General features: G+C 35.3%; 2 protein-coding genes across 4 annotated transcripts; both read left to right on the top strand.

The window, feature by feature from the left end:
• Nucleotides 1-67: 67 nt before the first annotated feature.
• Nucleotides 68-7,514, top strand: LOC104113366 (protein-tyrosine sulfotransferase). 2 transcript variants are annotated; one of them, XM_009623500.4, is made up of 13 exons: nt 68-300; nt 1,354-1,441; nt 2,033-2,210; nt 2,338-2,409; nt 2,978-3,263; nt 4,391-4,531; nt 5,487-5,591; nt 5,686-5,833; nt 6,308-6,357; nt 6,473-6,541; nt 6,639-6,758; nt 6,906-7,040; nt 7,205-7,514. In XM_009623500.4, the coding sequence occupies exons 2-13, from the start codon at nt 1,384-1,386 to the stop codon at nt 7,346-7,348; spliced, it is 1,506 nt and encodes a 501-aa protein (XP_009621795.1). In that variant the 5' UTR covers nt 68-300; nt 1,354-1,383; the 3' UTR covers nt 7,349-7,514. The 2 variants fall into 2 exon arrangements, with proteins under 2 accessions (XP_009621795.1, XP_033516460.1); XM_033660569.2 differs by lacking the exon at nt 68-300 and adding an exon at nt 489-509.
• A 2,140-nt stretch (nt 7,515-9,654) lies between these two features.
• On the top strand, nt 9,655-14,458 carry LOC104113364 (GATA transcription factor 11-like). 2 transcript variants are annotated; one of them, XM_009623498.4, is made up of 3 exons: nt 9,655-9,949; nt 11,019-11,282; nt 13,546-14,458. In XM_009623498.4, the coding sequence occupies exons 1-3, from the start codon at nt 9,947-9,949 to the stop codon at nt 14,197-14,199; spliced, it is 921 nt and encodes a 306-aa protein (XP_009621793.1). In that variant the 5' UTR covers nt 9,655-9,946; the 3' UTR covers nt 14,200-14,458. The 2 variants fall into 2 exon arrangements, with proteins under 2 accessions (XP_009621793.1, XP_009621794.1); XM_009623499.4 differs by having other exon boundaries at nt 9,812-9,949; nt 11,022-11,282.
• Nucleotides 14,459-19,672: the final 5,214 nt, after the last annotated feature.

Below are 19,672 nucleotides of genomic sequence, written 5' to 3'. Positions count from 1 at the left end.
TCGCTCAATAATTAAATATCAGTAAAATATTTTTCATATAAATATCTTTTTGACTTTGACCTTCTTCATTTTCTGATTTATTAATTAAGAAAAACACAAAAATCCCATCACACTGATCAGCGAAACAGTGTTTCGAATTTTCCAGGGAAAAGCTCAGTGGTTAGATTCCGGATACTTCTCCGATCGGAGAGGTTGCCGGCGGCGAAGTGGACCCCATCACCCCCAATTCCTGATAGTGGAGGAGTTTTCTCTGGTTTTGTGCATATTTATGAGCACGAGATCTCGAAATTCCATAAACAGGCTAGCCCCATTTTTTTTTTCTCAATTCTCTTTATTTCATGCATTCCCCCTATATATATATCTGTTTTTTTGAGTGTTGTGTGTGTGAAAGAGAGTGGATTTTCAGCTCGTTGGATTTTAGAAGGTAATTAACCTCCACCCCCTCACACACCTACACAGGAAAAAAAGAGGAAGAAAAGATTTTTACGTTGTGATTGGCGTTTTGATAGGTGGGTGGGTATTTATTTTGGATGAGTTATCATTTTCCACAATTACGTTGTGATTGGTTGAATTTTTACTGGGATTCTTGAATGGTTATGAGTATTTGCCCTGTGAATTCAGCTAGTTGTTTGTTTAAAGTTCACTCCACCCCCCCACCACCCCCAAAACAGAAAGAGAATAATTTCAAATTGTGACAGGTGTTTTGATAGATGGATGGGTGTTAAATTTGGATAAGTGCTCATTTTTCACGGTTAAAAATGCTAAAGTTTGAATTTTTACTTGGATTCTTGAATAGTTATGAGTCTGTATTATGTATATGCCCAGCGAATTCAGCTAGTTGAATGTTAATGGTCACTCCCCACTCCCCTCCCCCTCCCCCTCAGAAAAAACTTTACAGTTGTGATTGGTGTTTTCATAGATGGGTGGGTGTTAAATTTGGGTAAGTGACATACATATATATATATCCCTGTGAATTCAACTAGCTGAATGTTAATGGTCACCCCCCCCCCCCCCCATTTGGCGTTTTTATATTTGGGTGGATGTTATAATTTGGATTAGTCTGTGTTTAGCACTGTTGAAAGTGCTGAAGTTTGAATTTTTACTTGGACTCTTGAGTAGTTGCGAGTGTCTCTGTGTGTATTATCTATATGCCCTGTGTATTCAGCTAGTTGAATGTTGAAGGCGTCCCACCCCCCTGTTATTGGTGATTTCATAATTGGGTGGGTGTTAGAGGACTAATGTCCGGTTAAAAGTGCTGAAGTTTGAATCTTTACTTTGATTCTTGAATAGTTATCGGTGTCTACACTTCATTGGAGGATTCTGATTGTAAAAAGTTCTTCTTCGTCGTTTCAGTTTGACTTTTGGGATAGATTGGAGGTGGGAATGAGGCAGAAGGGTGATAAGTTTGACGTTCTTGTGATCCTGGTGTTTTTGCTCTTGGGTATGTCTCTTTATTTATTGCTTATTCTTTTGTACTTTATATCATGGATAGATTTTGGTCTGAAGGATATTTAGCTGTTTTTCTCCTTAAGAAATGTATGAATTCTCAGTATCTACTTGTTTAAACCTATACCCCTCTTTGTTAATTTCTAGTATTGCATGGGCATTCTACTTCTGGCTAGCACATTCCTCTCTTGATTTCCTTTGGGGTTCAGGGAAGACTAAGGCTTGTAAAAAGAAGCTAATTTAGTCTTTGAACCTCGTATATATTTAGTAAAGTTCAACAGCAAAAATTTAAAGGCCTTCTTGTGATTAAAAATTTGCCGTCCTGAAAATCTCTATTATAGCTCTGATTGAAAGCTGAATGTTTCATGATACTTCTGATTTGAATATTGTCACGATGATGATATCTGTCCTTGTGTTTTTTGTTTGGGAAGTTACATGCGAATGCTGTTTATGTTTTAAGTGAAGCATTATGGATACGATTCATATGAAGTTCATAAGATTTTTTCATAAGCATGTCATGGAGCTCAGTTTAGGGGAATGGGGATTTATATTTATCTGGGAAGTGATAATGTTGTTTGGTGCGCAGTTTCTACCATATCAAAGGCATCTGACAGCAAAGATGGCTTCGTGCAGTGTGAACACATTGTCAAGCAGTGGGCGGCTTCTTCACTTGACTTGGAAGTCAAAGATGACAAACATGTCTTGCAGAACTTGCTCTTTTTTCTTCATGTCCCCAGGACTGGAGGGCGAACATATTTTCATTGGTACAAATGGCTTCCCTCGATAAATTCCTTACCCTTTGACAGAGATGAGGAACAGAACTGCTTCGACGAAACATTGCATATAATGATCTGCATATTGGCTAATGATTTATTAATTGTGTTTGTGCAGCTTTCTTAAAAAGCTTTATGCCAGTTCTTTGGAGTGTCCACGTTCGTATGATAAGTTAAGGATTGATCCAAGGTAATAATTTCTTCATTCTTTATGCATCAAATCGTCGCAAGTATTGGTCATTACTACTTTCAAAGTTGTTAGAACGTTATATTAGATGCTATGAGAAGGCACCTAAGCGAACTCATAAGTTAAGTTGAAATGACAAATTGCATTAGGCATTCCAGTGTAGTAAGGTAACTTCTGCCCATTTGACTCTTCGTTTTACTCCTATTTGTGTATTTTGGAAGTTAGAGTTAATGGGAGCATTATATGATTCAGAGTATTTAGCTTTATTGAGAAGAAATAAATGGTTTACCGAACTAAAGTACATATTTTTATAAGGTCTGGTTGTTTGGAAGCATCCAGGTAGAAGCTATTATATCAATCATTTTGAAGTGTGCTGGAGCACGAAATCTCTCTGCTTTTACTTCAGCAGTCTTCCTATGGTAATATAGTAATAGAGAAGCAATTCTGATTAGCGCTACTGTACAGTTTGTTCTTTGTCTATCTGCTTCCTCTTTTCCTTTTTACCTTTTTCAGTTCAGGAAATCTAATTAATAGTTGCTCTCAATTTTACTACTTTTCTTTGCTGGTGCAGACAACCAAAATGCCGCTTGCTGGTTACTCACGATGACTACAGCATGATGTCCAAACTTCCCAAGGATGAAACTTCTGTGGTGACAATCCTTAGGAATCCAATTGACCGTGTTTTTAGTGCTTACGAGTTTTCTGTGGAGGTAGCAGCTAGGTTCTTGGTGCACCCTAACTTGACATCTGCCACTAGAATGTCTGGACGGCTGCGTTCAAAAAATACAATCAGCACTCTGGATATTTGGCCATGGAAGTATTTGGTCCCTTGGATGAGAGAAGATCTATTTGTTCGAGTATGTCTTTTTAACAGCATTTGTCCATTCATCATCTTGTCCAGTGAGCTTTACCTATCATGCATGCCTCTATATTAACAAGTTATACATATACATCTAAAAACCTTATTCAGCCAAATATATTAACCACCGTTGTCAAAGGCGCGCTTAAGCCCTGAAGCGAGGCTCAAACACGTTGAGCGTTTCGCCTCGCTTTGTGGGTGCTTTAGTGTTGCATCAAAGCTCTAAGGTATACTTTTCCTTGCCAATGAGTGTAATCCTGAAAAGGTGACCTTAAACAATTGATATTTCACTTTATTGTGAATAGTTTTTCAATTTCTTTGTCCATATATTTGCTATTCATGCTTATAATGATTAGTCTTGGACTACATGCATAGTTTTACTTTTTCTCCCATTACGCCTTTTTTGATTAAAGCCCACGCTTTATTTGCGCTTAAAGCCCCAACGGACCTTAGAGCTATTTTGCGCTTTTCGCCTTTGATAAATTAACCTGAAAGTATAATTGTCTTTATCTAGTTTTCTTTCCTCATCCTCCAAATGCATTCAGACTCTGTCAATACCAACATGTTGATCAGATAGTTCCTTACCAACCCATGGTTGAATGGGTTCCTTTACTGATCATTCGCTGCTTCCTTGCCATCGGAAATTATATTCAGTTTTTCTTTTCTAGCATATTCCGCAGTATAGTCTGTACTATGTATCAGGTATTCCTGAGGTAGTGATAGTCATGGATGTCCTGTTTCTCAGATATCTCATCATATGATGCCTCTGTTTTGTTTGGATGCTTCTTAGTTGCATTTATTTGGTTGCTAAATAAAGTACAAGATGCTTATTATTTTAAATAATTCCTCTTTCTAGTGTGTACAACAACTGGTCCGAAACACATTACCTTGTTTATTTTGAGACATTATATGTTTCTACTATGTATGAAGTTCTTTTCTGATTGTATTAGGAGGCTTATTTCAAAATACAATTAAAATGACTAATAATCTTTTACTAGGTTTGCCCCCTCTGATGTGGAGGCAGGGGCAGCAAGGTGGGGGGAATTTCTGTCATGCATTTCTCCGTAGCATTATGAATTTGTCTTACTTAAATCATTAATATGTTGCATATCCTCTGGGCTGCAGAGGGAAGCAAGAAAACAAAAGGGCAATTCTGCTGTTGCAAGCACTAATCCATATGATATGGAGGAGATGGTGATACCTCTACATGAGTATATTAACAATCCTATTGCTCGGGACATCATTCACAATGGAGCCACATTTCAGGTATTATTGCCTGGTTTTATAGTTACAATTTGAAACCGTGCGACCTCCTTTTCGTTTTCTGCATTCCATTGTTTGGAGTTCTACAAAAGCTTAAATTAGGGATCCAACTCGGAACTTTTGTGGGAAGGTTGTGAGTGGCATGCTTATGTTGGTATTTTACTATAAAAAAGGGCAGCCCGGTGCCCTTTTTCTTCTGCTTGATTGGTTAATTGGTGTTTAACTGGTTACTGGAACTACAGTTGGAATCCTTTTCTTTTCTGTTTCATTCTTTTCAGAAAACATTGGCAAACTGCAATGAAACTGCAAATTGCTTTAAACCTTGAACGTGTTGGCCCTAGACCAGCCTCAGATACTGCCTTGCGTGCTATTTGCTGTATCATGAAATAGTCTCTTGCTTTAACAATTTTATGCTTTTGAAAATGTTTTCTCAAAACAGATTCTTCAATTAATGCAAAAAAAAAAAGAGAAAAAAAAAGAAGCAACAATGATATATGACGAGGCTCCTTATCATTTCTTTGGCTGTAGCAAAGGAGGGATTCTTTTCTTAGAGAGTGGATAGAAAGGAAAAAAAACATTAGTGCTGTTTCTGCATAATTGTTTTGGTGCCTGCCTTTATAATTGTCTCTGCTCAGAATGTCACAACTAGTATATCACGATAACCATGAAGCCTAGGATCAATTTACCAGAGCCTGGCATATATAGTAGGGTTGATACCATACAAGTTTACTGAGATTAGATAATCTAGTAACCTGGGATAAAGAAGTTGCTATTTAGTTGATTATAATGGTATGCATACAACATTCCTTGTGTCTAACGAGTGGGGCAGCAATAGCATAACTAAAATTTTGTTCTTGATTTCTGAAGGATGGAAAGAAAAGAAACCCCTCCCCCTCTCCCGACCCAAAGGAATGGCTCTTGAAGTTGTTTCATCTGCCTGATAGTGTCTAATTTATAGGTCGCAGGACTTACAAACAACTCTTATCTGACAGAGGCACATGACATTCGTCACTGTGTACTGAAGTATCAGTCTCTTGGAGATTATGTGCTTAAGGTTGCAAAGGTAATAAGCCACGCTAAATAGCGACTCTTCTGTAATATACTCTGCTATTATCCCCTTCTTGATGATGGTTGAAATTACTTGTAAATTCTTGCAGAAGAGGTTGGATGATATGTTGTATGTTGGACTCACGGAGAACCACAAAGAATCAGCCACCATGTTTGCAAATGTAGTCGGTACTCAGGCAATTTCACAGTTCACTAGTTCTAGATCACATGGAGATCATGCTGCTAATAACAACTCAGGTCAGTTTAGAAGCAACTTATTTCACCGAATTGATGTCTTGGCTACAAATATTCCTTTTTTGTTCTACGGGTATCATGTAACAGTCAATGGTGGGATGAATATCAGTTTGAACACACTAAGCAGACGCTCAGCTATACACTTCTTTTTTCTATTTATTTTTGTTCTTGATGGGGTGAGTTATTGAACCCGTCACTGAAGCTTCCACCTTACGAGAGCGATTTTGGTGGTCCCATTTTTTTTCTTATTGCTTCATCAAAAATTCCAAAAATTGGTCAGAATTAGAGGTTGAGTTTATAGAAATGTTTTAAAAGTTCCTTATCAAAAAAAATAGAAATGTTTCAAACGTGAGTTTATAGAAATGTTTCAAATTGATTTCTCAAGAACGGCCTATTTTCTGCTAGAATCTAGTGTTTTTCAAGTTGGACACTTACTAAGTTGTAGTTTTGACGATTACATCATCTGGTTGTGCACAGAACAGAGATCTTCACTGCTAGAATCTGATTTTGATAACACTTATCACCATGTAAGATTTCTGTCTCTCTTGAAATGTGATCATTAATTGCCTTATCGGCTTTAAATGCCTGTTTGAATATCATATTAAGCTGTGACTTTAATCCTTCATTTCGCCCAAACTTCAGAGCAACAGCTCATACGAAAAGCCCAGTCAAATCTCATCAGTTGAGCGAGGTGAAGCGACAAAGGAAAATGTAAGCCCATTCCTTTGAAGTCGAAGACAATGTCTTTCTGTTCTAACTGCAACATATGAGAATGTTCCAAAATGTAACTTTTCTGCCTCCATAACAGATGACTGTAGGAAAACTCATGGATGTGTATGAGAGCTGCATTTCGAACTTAAGGAAGTCCCAATCTGAAAGACGTGTAAATTCTCTAAAGAAAATTTCTCCAGCAAATTTTACAAAGGAGGTATTGTAGCCAAATCCTGTTCTGTTTTTCAACCTCCTGCAATTTTCATTTTTACATGTTTGCCCACGCAGTTCTACATACTTGGTTTCAGATTTATCAAGGGTTCAATCATCTTATCATAGACATTCATGGTTTCAAATTTGACAGGGACGTCGTCAGGTGTCTGAAGCACTTCTTCAGGAGATCACATCGTTAAACAGCCTAGACGTGGAGCTTTATAAATATGCCCAAACGATCTTTGCAAATCAACACAGACTCATGTTGCAGAACAAGGTTGTCACAGTAAGTGCCCAAACGATCTTTGCAAGTTAACATATCTTTGCATAAGCTACAAGCACTAGAGCATGTTTGTGTCTCATCCTAAGGAATTTTACGTAGGGCATGGATTTCAACGAGAGCATTCTATTTAATAAGTTGCAGGCTTAATCGTTTGTGCTATTTTGCAGAACCAGGTGGACAATGGGTTCGACGATTCATATGGTGCATTTTCTTGGGAAGCCATTTCTATTGCCGTTTCCGTGCTCTTTGTTCTTCTAGTTGCTGTCCTTTTTGAAACTGCAAAAAGAAGAACATCGAAACTTAAGTTATGATTGTATTGCAATATCTCCGACATTAATGACCGGAAAAAAGGAAAAGAAATTGAATAGAAAGATAAAGTTAGCTCAGTTAGCATGTAAGATGATATAGTGGAGGTAACTATACTCGCATGCAATTTTGTGGGTAAATCAAAGCTTAATGTAAAATTTTGTTCCAATACCCCTTGCTGGCTACTGCTTCTTGTTTACTATATACTTTTCTATTAGATGTTCTAAGCAAATTTTCTCTCTGCTTCTTCGGGTAGGGATAAGGTTTGCGACTCTGCGTATACACTACCCTTACCAGATCTCACTTGTGGGATTTTATTGGTCGTCGTCGTTGTTGTTCTAAGCAATTTTTGTTTATATTCCCAAATATGTTTCACTGAAAATCAAACCCTTTTAAAGGGAGTATAAAACTACTTATGTTGTAAAAATAACAAATACCCGGTTACAGAAGTGGATTCTCAGGCAAACCACATGGCATTTGATTTACTTGTTTTTAGAATTTTGGTTTTTATTCAGATTTTTGGATTATGGTTCGGATTTAATTTTTGAAAATTTTGAATTTCAGATTTTTGTATCTCCACAAATTCAAATTATTTATACCTTATGTAGTTATAACCCATGCCAAGTTAGTCCGTTAGCAAACTAAATCAGTCAATATTCATTTTCACGTACCGATTCTAAGTAAATCGTTTGCACGATCAAGTGATTAATATTTAACCCCCCCTCTATCGCTAATTAAGGTGGAATTAAACGTTTTGAATTTGCAGTTTCTTCACTAATGTTAGGAGAGTAATTGCAATATTTTAACACGGAACGAGGGATTATTACGGCAAATTGATATGAATACCTTAGTTGAATATGCTTTCTTCTAAGAAAAAAAGTCTAATTTAGCGAAAATTAAAATATGAAATAACTGTTATTGTTTCCTTTTTGTGGTTTCCTTATTGTATTTCTTTTGGACTATGTTGTGACTTTGTTTTTCCTGAGCCGATGATCTATCAAAAACAATCTTCCTACCTTGTCAAGTAGGGGTAAGGTTGCGTACACATTACCCTCTTCAGACTCCACAGGCAGGGGTAAGAAAATCGATTTGTGTATTTAAAATCCAAACTAAAGTTACTGTATCTAGTCCGAACTGTCCGATTCCACCCCTACTAGTACGTATCACTGCATTTTCCTTTGCATTCTACCATACCTTTTTATAGATCAATAAATATCATATTTAGATGTATATTGCAATTCAATCTAATTACAACTATTCTAAAAAAATTCTACCAAGGATAAATGATCCAAGCATACATACATACAATAAAAGAAACACTAGAAAGCATTTCAAACAGAAACTGTCCAATCGGCACACAGTAACATTAGAACCTCCCAACCAAAATCATATGCATTATTGCATCAAATTATTAGTGTCAGAATTTTTTTTGATGGGGTCAAAGAAAAATAGACCCCAAAAAAAAAAAAATCAATTTTCTTTTTTGGAATTATACTGTATTAGTATTACCCTTTGGTCAGAAGGGACCATCACAAATATTGGACCCACTTAACAACTCATCAATTATCAGATAGGAGTAACATTTACACAAACTCAGGTCCCATACCATCAAAATTATCGTAAAATTTATTCATTTTAGATATTTATATTAAATTAATAAATATAAAATATATATCTTTGATACCTAAATTATCACTTAACAATATTTAAACAATTAAACAAGTATTTGAATTTAAATTATTTTATTTGACATAAATAAATGTGTAGAAACCTTAAAGCAACGGTAAATTATCGCAGAAATGATACCGGGTAGCCACTTTTAAAGGCTGTTATTTAAGAATTAGTCAGTGTGTCCTGAATTTTAATTTTTCGGTTCAATTTTATAGGACAAAAACTTCCAGAATTGTGTTAAGTTAAGATTTTTAGTTTAAAATTTTAGGACAATATAAATACTGGCTAATCTCTAAATAATATCTCTGAGAATGACTATTTGTGCAATTGCCATAAAATTATCACTGTGTGGCTTATAGATTACGGTTCGAGCCTTAAAAGCAGCCACTTACTTGTATTAAGTTAGGCTGTCTACATCACATCACTTATGTGCGGCCCTTTCCCTGACCTTGTGTGACCCTTTCCCCGACTCTATGTGAATATCATATACTTTGTGCACCGTGTTGTCGTTCAATAAATATCATATGCAAATAAATATTTATCTTAAAATTAGACCATAAGTCATAAGATCACTTGTCTCTCCCTCCAAAACAATCACATGATCCGCCGACCATTTCACTTCCCTGCTCCTCCTCTTCACCCTATCAAATTGCATTATTTCATTAATTTACTTTTTTCACGAAAACTTAAAGTCTGAATTTCGAAAATCCAAACTCTCCAAATACTCACCAATTCAGACAAAAAGATTTCGAAAAAAAGTTATAAAAAAAAAAAAGAAAAAAAAAAAGAAAAAGCTTTTATTTTTCTTATTCCCCTTTATCTATATCCTCTTTCTTACCCTATCTTTTTGTTATTCGTCTATTCTCTGCAAAACTAAACTTCCCCCATAAAGTGCAAATGCCATACTCAAGGGTTTAAGGGGTTTTTGTTCTATGGTAAGTACACATGCAAAATATTCACTTCTTTTTTCTCATACCCATTTCACTATTTTAACTAAAGTTTGCATCTTTTTAAGGTAAAAACTCACCTTGTGTTTTTTTTCCAGCTTTTTAAGGTGTGTTGAGAAAATGGGTCAAATATTTTTGAAGATTTTTGCTACTTTTTTGTATAAATGGCTAATTTAGCTTAATGGGTCACTGAAATTACTGAGCTTTTGAGTTTTTTCCTTGGGAATTAATTTTTTCTATTTTATTGCCTTTTTTTCATATATTTTTTAGCTGCTGAACTGAGCCGACATGTTTGTCTCTTGTTAAGTTTGCTAGGGCAAAGGTTTTTTTGGTCATGTGAAGTTGATGGTACTGTTTAGGAAAGTGACTGACAAAACGTCGTCGTTTTTATTAGGAGTAAGATTATTTTTCTTAATTTTATAATTAACACGTGTTTTTTTTAATTATCAGTTTTTCCCTAATTTGGTCAACAATTACTCTATTTAGACCAAAAGATTCTCCTTCTGCAGCATTCTCTTGATTTATCCAGGTGCAGAATTAGTCTATATTTTAAAGTGATTAATATAATGGGTATTTAAAATTAATTTTTTTCATTAGTGTGATAAGTACTTTATCATAATTAGATGAAGATTCTATTTCATAATTGGATTCTAATTAGAATCCTATTTTTGGTACAATTTTAGTACATAGCACAAAGACACGTATCAAATATGTTGCAACTTTGTTCCTTACCTACTAAGATTTTGTATAAGCAAAAATTCGTGTACCCTTATATGGATAAAATTTGAATAGGTAATATTAATCCAACCTTATGTATAGTATTTACCCTTTTTTTCTCTTTAAATAAACCTTAGTAATCTATTTCCTAGGTTAGGTTCACGTTTACTTAAATAGTGCTACATAATTTTGGAAAAAAAATATAATCTATATGGTGAGTTACGTGTATGAATTTTGTGCATGAGTCCTTTTTAAATACTCTTTAATGGTATCATTGTCATAAGTATTTTGTTCTGTTTTTTTTGGTGTTATAAAGTTATAATCTTTTTTTGTACCTCAGAAGATGACTATGGTTGGACATTGTGGTTATTTGGATGGAATTCCAACTGGTCCTGTTGTTGATGAAGATTTTGATGATATACTCAATTTCTTGGATTTTCCCTTGGAAAGTTTGGAAGAAGATGGACAAGGTGTAGAATGGGATGCTAGTGAGTCCAAGTTTCTTGGACCGATTCCGACGGATGCTCTTATGGCTTTCCCGCCCGTGCCTCAAGGCAACATTGGTAACAGTCGGGTGAAGGCAGAGCCAAATTCCAATCATCCTGTGAGTTTTCAGTTTTCTTTTGTAAAGCTTGTTTATGTTGAATGCTTTTGTGTTGTATGTTTTTGGTTTCTTTGTTTTGTAAACAAATATGCAAGTTGGTGGCGTAGACTTATGGTTAAGAGGTTTTAGTAGTTTATATTGTTGCTCTTTAATGAGAATGCTGCTGATAATAAGGGTGAACTATGTCTTCTATTTGGAAGCCTATAAACCAGGGGCAGTGTCAAAGCATGAAAGTTGGTACTTCTGGTTAAATTTGTTCGACTCACGCATGCCCCCTTTTTTTTTTATGTTCCTGTCGAGCCTCTACTGTTTTCAATTATGGATTCACATATGAAAGCAATGGCATTCTTGTATTGGAAATCCAAGGTTTGATAAACAAAGAACAGCTTATGTAATGTTAAGATATGCCCATGCTTGATTCCTAATAAACAATGTAATTCTAAGGTGATTGTGTTGGCTTTGCTTCTATTTTCTTTTCCTTTCAATCTGTCCTATGCCTTTTTTCTGCAAATGTAGTCCTTTGCTCTCTCCAAACTATCGTGCAGTTTTAGGAGAAAAAAGGATTTTCTATTTGTTTCCTTGTAACACTTGTTCTAAAAATATATTAACTTCTTCTTCTCCCTCTCTCTCTCTCTGTTTCTTTTTGTTTTTGGTTTCTGTTTTCTGCTTCTCCTAGTTGCTCCTTGGTAAAAACTGCATGAGCGAAGGCCAGAACTTGTGTTACATGGAATTCTGCGAAATATACTGTACCAGCTTGTCATAATGTTACGGGATTGAAATGGAAGGATGAAATATATATATATTTAAATCTTGCTTAAGTTGGTGCCTCATTTAAAGAAAAATGATATGGTGTCCTTATCGAAAAGGTAATACCAAAAAACGCAAGTGTCCCTATCTAGAAGCTACAATAAAATGTTGGGTTACAAGCTGTTCCTTTTCATCTCTTCTGCTAATGAAAATTCTTGGGTGGAGAATACCTACTCCAATTGCTATCGTCCATCATCTGCTATGGTGTCTGGTTAAAGGATAGTGCCATGATCAACGTGTAAGAAAACTAGTTCATCAACTAAGTACTTGGCTTGCTTGAAATTTGCAGTTGGTAATGTGGTTTATATAAGTTACTATGAGTGATCACAACTAGCGGCATTGAGTCAAAGTCTCGGTCACTTTAGCTGAATTAACCTTTAGTTTCAGTTGAAAATATTAAAGAACTTCCTATCCCTATTTTTAGTTCTTCTTAAAGATTAATGAACCTCAAATTTCTGCGAAGATGGGGATTGTCAGAGTCAGTAAAGATGTTATTGTATCTTTCTTGGCGATTCTTTTTTCTTCATAAGATATCTGTCATAAGGAGTTTTGATCTTCTGAAGAAGAGTAACTTGTATGTTTAATAGAAGAACATATTGAACCTTTGTACTTGAATTGCTGACCATAAAGGTTAAGAAACGAGAAGATTATTCTTGTTGCTCAGTCTTTTGCTTCTCTGAAGAAAGAACTAATCTGTTGCACTGAAACAATACAAAAGCAATTCTCTGAAAATTCCACCTAATAAAGTAATTCATGTCTCTCTTCTAGGTTTGAAGTTAATAAACTAATTTTAACTTCTGAAACCTTGATAGCTAGCGATTAACATGATGCTTTTCTTTAAGCTGTTTTGTTCATTTATTTGTGTTTCTCAAAGTGCAGCAGAACATTCTCACCTTGTAGAATTGCTTATCTAAACATGCAAGCCCATCAAGATATTAGAAGAATTAACTCAAATAGCCGCCCACAAGACTTCTTAAACTAGAAATAGCTGGTGGATGCAGTGGCGGAGCTAGCCCTTTGCTTACGGGTTCGGCCGAACCTAGTAGTTTTTGTAGACTCTGTATTTATCTTGTGAAATTTATGGAATATGTACAAATCATTATTTTAAAACCCAGTAACTTAAAAGAACTAGAATCCCAAACCCATAAACTTCAAATCCTGGCTCCGCCTCTGAGTGGATGTATAATATTATGTGTAATTCATGTATAATATGTGTATAACCGCGTATAATCAGTGTGTAATCTATGTATACTGACTAGGAAAAGTAAATAGTGAATCCGGCCAGATATTTTTGTAAAAGCTGAACGCAGTTACGCATGTAACTTCTTAGTTCTTTTGTTTCTCATAGTTTTTCTTTGTAAGCTGTTGTAATCAACTCTTAAAAGAGTGGTAGTGCAGAAAAGCTGCTTGTCATTTATATATCACATACGTTCCTAATTAAGCGCTACCTTATCAGATCAAAGTTACTGAAGGCCAGGGAAGTGGTATTTTCCAGACGCAAAGCCCGGTTTCAGTTCTTGAAAGCAGCAACTCCTGCTCTGGTGGAAAGAGCATATCCATCAAACATGACATTGCCATTCCCGTACGTCCACGCTCCAAGCGTCCGCGATCTTCAGCTCTTAATCCATGGATTTTGATGCCTCCCATATCTGCTACAAGATTTGCATCCAAGAAGACTTGTGATGCTAGAAAGGGTAAAGAGAAGAAGAGAAAGATGTCACTGCTATCAGTGCCACAGATAGCAGATGTTACCAAGAAGAAGACAACCTCCACGCAACAGTCTAGTTTCAAAAAATGCACACATTGTCAAGTCACGAAGACACCTCAGTGGAGAGAGGGACCATTGGGACCAAAGACATTATGCAATGCCTGTGGAGTTCGCTATCGGTCAGGGCGTCTATTCCCAGAGTACCGACCTGCTGCTAGTCCTACATTTGTTCCAACTTTGCACTCAAACTCTCACAGGAAAGTCGTAGAGATGAGAAAAAAAGCTCTGTATGGAGAAACATCTGCACTCGAGGAACCTCACAGTGTGATCGTAGAGGGCCCTCCAATGTCACCGGCGCCAGAGTTTGTTCCAATGAGTAGCTATTTGTTTGATGTATACTGAAGAGATGATTATACTTTTAGTTAGGAGCTTAATTTTAGTTTATTGTTTTATTTTCGATGGGGTCATGGGTGGTTCTGCTGGTATGGTGGCTACTCGCGTTATGTGTCGATGTACAAATGTTGAATCTTAGGTGTCTAGATTAGATAATTGATTGGAGGTCAGAAGGAAAAGCTTTGAATCAATGTTTGATAAAGCAGTTCCTCTTATGTAAAAACTGAACTAGATATAGTAGATGGCTAGGTTTCATTTTTACCCCCTTTATTTGGCCTTCAATATATTTTTATTAGTCTTAGTGTCAATGGAGTTGTAGCTTTTAGATACACTAATTTGCATATTTGCAACATGATTTTGAATGTTTTCTCTTCAAAGAGGATTGATCTTGCCACACTGCAAATATTTTGTGTTTCATTTAAAGAGATTGGAGTTGCATTACATCCAACACTAGCAACTTAAATCTGTACTCAAATGTTGCAAAGTTCAGATTTTACCAAGCCTCTTACATGTTCTTGCTGGCTGTTCTACTATTCACGTGCTCACTCCTTTTCAAAGAAACAACTACACTTCAATCGCAAGTAAGTTGAGGTCGCCCAGTTGAATTCTCATGTCATTGAAGGGGAGTCTTGGAGCAACGATAAAATTGTCTCCCTGTGACTTATAGGTCACGGATTCGAGTTGTGAAATCAGTTAGTGATACTTGCATCAGGGTAGGTTTCTTACATCGCACTCTTTGGTGTGCGGCCCTTCCTCGGACCCTACGTGAATGCGAGATGCTTCGTATATCGGGTCATGTATCGTTCTATTCAAGCTCGTTTCAGTTCAATGCAAATATGCGATGTCATTTAGTTGGTATTACATTTTAGTTATATTATATTGTCTAAATGCATATGTAGCCCCTTAAACTTGCCTATTTTTTCTATTTAGACACTTAAACTAAAAGATGTACCTACTGAACAAGTAAATTATATTGTGTCAATTGAACACATTTTTTGGTAGCAATCCAAAATACTTCATGTGTGAGGTTCAAATGCGGTTGACGTGGCAGTGTTACAAATAAGAAAATGACACATCAGCTCACCTTTTTCTTCCACCTTCCCTTTAGGCTCCTTCATTAAATACCCAATCCCCACGTGAAAACACCAGCAGCAGCAAACTACCCCATTTTTTGATTAAATAGCTACCCACTGCAGTCCAACTTCATCATTCCAATGTACTCCATTCTATATTCTTTTATACTATATTTTACATTGTCATTTTAAGCTTAATTTCTAGCAGAGAGATCTATGAATCTTGTTGATTGATGGGATCAAACTTGTTCAACTTTTAATCATGCCATACCCAATAAAACCTTCAAAGCATTCACGAATAGGCGTGTCAATGGTTATATAAGTAGGTTATTTGAAAGAAATGGGTTTTATATATGTGAGGAAGAAAGAAGAAGGTATTCGCCGGTGGTTTGAATTTCGCCGGTTAGGGTGGCAGTGGTGGTTTTAGGGAAAAGTGATGGAAATGGTGTCGGCAGTAACGGTACCGATAGTGGTCCGTGAATCGTCCTCCTTCCACTAATTTGATCTTCTGTTGAATGACATAATTGGAAGGGACCAAAAAATTGGTTAAGCTAATTCTTCCTTGGTGCTGAATGACAAATTTTTTCCACCTATATATTTTGTTCTTTTATGTTCGCATCGCTCCATTCTTAATTTCTCGAGACGAAGAACAAATAGTTGTGGCTAAGGTAGAAGTCAAAATTTAATGGATAGTTTTTGAGTTAGAAGCAAAGGACAATTTTGTAGGTGCCTAGCTTTTCTCGTTTCCATGTATGAGGTTTATTAGTTTTAATTAAGATAATTTTGATAAAAAGGAGTAAGACAAGTTTTATATGATGAAGAGGAGAAGTAACTGTGGAACCAAAAAAAAAAAAAAAAACTAAAACAAATAAAGGGATTTTTTATTTTTGAGGTGGTAGGGATGGTGGTGGCAAATTTGAGGTTGAAGGAGACAAAAGTAAAAAAATATAAAATAAAGGTTAGGACTTTTCACTCTCTGAAAAGAGAGTGTATTACACATGCTAAGCCATGTCATCAATGTGTGTTCAATTGCACAATATGATTTGAGTTGAGGTGTCCAACAGGTACACCTTTTAGTTCAAGTGTCTAAAGAAAAAATGGACAAGTTCAAGGGGCTTCATATGTATTCAGCCTATTATATTTTATGTTATATTTTAGGTCAAATATACGGAAGAAATTGAATACTTTGTGTTATCTATTTATTTTACAAAACATCAAGACTCAAAATATTTCTCTGTATAGATATACTTCATTTTTATGAGGTCTATTATATTTTTTTTTTTTTAGGTATACCTATATACTGTGTGGGTTTTCTATATTTTTCTTGTAAATTTATGTTAAATTCTCAAAAATAGGAATTAATTGAATTTTAAAAAAATGCATATATAACACTGGAGAGTACTTTGGAGATTGGCAACCAGTTGCCTGGCTGACGTTGGTCCAGTTCAAACAAAATTCTCATCCAGAAAAAATCAGTGCTCATCCAAAAAAAAAGAAAGGAGTCACATGTACTCCTTATTTGTTCATCAATTATTGTACATTGGGCAATTTGTAAAAATTAAAGGGGAGGAAAAAAAAGTGGGAGGAATGAAATGGATTGGAGCCGTGAGATACCATGCCATATGACATCTACCTAAGCAAAATATCACGACATGTGGGATGATGTTGGTCATAGTAGAGGGGCCTAACGGCAAAAGGGTATTTTTGTTCCAATTCTATAACGTCAGGGGCTGTAATGAATCGGTAGTATAATGGGGGTACAAATGATCATTTTCGCATAGTAAAGGGATATTTTTGACCCTTCTCTGAATTGAATAAATATATGTTCATAATTTAATTCACAAAAATTAAGAATCAAGGATATATTTCATATTTAAGTTCACAATTACCGCAAGCTTTTCTATGTAGCATCTTCTTTAATCTTATCCTTGTTTAAATTACTATGAATTTAAAAAAGATTTACAACAGTTAAAGTTCATAGAACACAAAGTTAGAGAAAAAACAAATCCCCTAGAGTAAGAAAAGATTTTGTTCACAATTTAATTCACAAATATTTGAAAATCAACAAATAATTCGAAATTAAGTTTTTAAATATCCGAAATTGTTTATATATGGGAAGTTTTAAACTTTAGTTTTATACTTGTTCCTGCTATTATGTATTGAGTAAACTATAGTTTTCAAAGTTTAAAGGAAAGAAAATGATAATAAAAAATCTACAGCTAAGTCACTTATAATATGCATGGTTAATATAACAAATAGAAACCAAATCTTATTCTCCAACTTGCTGTGATACTGCTCCGCTGGAGATAACAGAAAATGATCTTAACTATCATAGCCCAAATTCAAGGCATTCTTCATATCTAACTATAAGAAAAAAAATTACAAAACTAATTTAATTTATGAAATATTTCAGTTGAATTATGTACAACTTAAAAAGCTCTTGAAGTATAAAACAAATAACAATCTCCATTTTTTTCAATTCAGAACAATTTGTAAACAAACGAAAGCGCTTAAAAATCATTTACTCTCGTTTTATTTTAAACCTTGCTCTGTCGGGCACAGAGAGTAAGATAAAATCATCAAAATAAAGCGTTTTTAAGACTTCTGATGTTAAATATGTCATAATACTTGAGTGACCCTAAGACTTTTGAAACTTCTGGTCTTAAATATGTCATAATATTTGTATGGAGCTGATCATTAAGGATAACATAAAAAAATTTAAGTTAAATTATTTTCAAATTTTGGAAGGAGCCATTCCTTTTGTAACAACCAAAAAAGTAAATCGAGTCACTGCAAAGGAAGAAGAATTGGGACTTTTGCATCTATATCCGATTTTGGGATCACAATTGAACCTATACCCACTTTGCAAAAAAATTTGCAAGCGTACCCACTTTACGATCAACTTCAGACTTATCGGGTCTGAAGTTAAAACAAATTAGTTTGAAGTGAAAAAATTGTACTTCAAATGCACTTAAGGCCAAATAGGTCTGAAGTGCAACCAATGGTTTCATGCACTTAAGGCTAATAAGTCTGAAGTAAAAAATTGCACTTCAGATGCACTTAAGGTCAATAAGTCTATCCACTTTTCGGGTAACTTCATACATACGGGCCTGAAGTAGCAAAAATTTGTGTCTGAAGTTTGAACTTCAGAATTTTTTGCCTAAAGTGTAGCCTTATCAAAGCAAAACTTCAAATATTTTTGCCTGAAGTTTGGCCTGACTTGCAAAGCCAATCAGGCAAACTTCAGTTCATAGTGCAAGAACAAACTTCAGTTCATAATGCAAAGATTCTGTTGTAAAGCTTCAATCGTGTATGTCTAAAGTTTGAACTTCAGAATTTTTTTGCCTGAAGTGTGGTCTTATTAAAGCAAAACTTCAAAATATTATCACATGAAGTTTGGCCTAACTTGCAAAGGTAATCGGTTTTTTTTGTACACCCCTAATACAGACTATACAGTAGCCCTCTAATTGTGGCCCCTGTGAAGAGTTGGCGAATAATTTAAGATCAACGGAGCTTCTAAGAATTAAAGAATAAGTGAGATAAAGCCTCTTCATAGCAAAAGCTTGAAAATAATGTATGTGGAGCTTGGTTTGTTGAAGAGACACAGGCAACTACGTCTATTCAACAATTACTGTAGAGTGAACGTATTAAAGCCATCAGTTTTACTTCATAGTGCAAACTTCAAACAAATTAGTCTGAAGTTCTTTAATTTATAGTGCAAACTTCAGACAAAATTAGCTTGTTATATTTGAACTTCAGATAATTTTTTCTGAAGTCTAGCGTGACAATTGCTGAAGTCTAGCATGACAATTGCTGAAGTCTGGCATGACAATTGCAAACTTTAGAGAAAGTTTGGCCCTGCAGTCCCAGACTTCAGACTCGTATCTTTGAACACGTTCAATAATTGAGCTCCGGATGCTTCTTCGAGTTTCACGCTCCCGGACAAAACTCAATCACGTTTCCAACAAGGAATGCAGGTCCAAGGATTTTAGTCAAATAATTTTGAATTAACAAACTTGAAATTTCATATTTAAATACGCAGATGATTTCAAGATTAGATCTTCAACATCTCAATTATTGATTTGAGTTTTAAAGGTCCTTTAATGGTGACTTTAATTCAAAACTCATACCTTACTGCTAGATCATTGTATACTTCATATCCAATCAAAGTCTCGTGTGTTTGAGAGAGAAAAGAAGAAGAGGAAAAGAAGAGGAGGAAGAAAGGAGCGCATAGGTCAGGAGGAAGAAGATGAGGTGTCTGAAGTTGTCAAAATTAGGGTATATATTAAATAATTTTAAAAATATAGGTATAGGTTAAATGGGGACGACCAAATATAGCGGCCCATACACTTTTTACGGAAGAATTCCCTAGGCCCATGTCCAAATATTAGTGGGCCAAAGAAAAGGCC

Source organism: Nicotiana tomentosiformis, chromosome 11 (genome assembly GCF_000390325.3).
Source record: "Nicotiana tomentosiformis chromosome 11, ASM39032v3, whole genome shotgun sequence".
In the NCBI taxonomy this organism is placed as follows: Eukaryota; Viridiplantae; Streptophyta; class Magnoliopsida; order Solanales; family Solanaceae; genus Nicotiana; species Nicotiana tomentosiformis.
Note: the sequence above shows the minus strand (reverse complement) of the source record. Positions and strands in the feature narration are given on the sequence as shown.

Coding starts and splice junctions, on each gene's coding strand:
- LOC104113364 (XM_009623498.4), top strand. Junction 11,283..13,545: donor AGCCAAATTCCAATCATCCT/GTGAGTTTTCAG, acceptor CTACCTTATCAG/ATCAAAGTTACTGAAGGCCA.
- LOC104113366 (XM_009623500.4), top strand. CDS start 1,384: ATGAGGCAGAAGGGTGATAAGTTTGACGTTCTTGTGATCCTGGTGTTT. Junction 2,211..2,337: donor GGGCGAACATATTTTCATTG/GTACAAATGGCT, acceptor GTGTTTGTGCAG/CTTTCTTAAAAAGCTTTATG. Junction 6,759..6,905: donor CAGCAAATTTTACAAAGGAG/GTATTGTAGCCA, acceptor CAAATTTGACAG/GGACGTCGTCAGGTGTCTGA.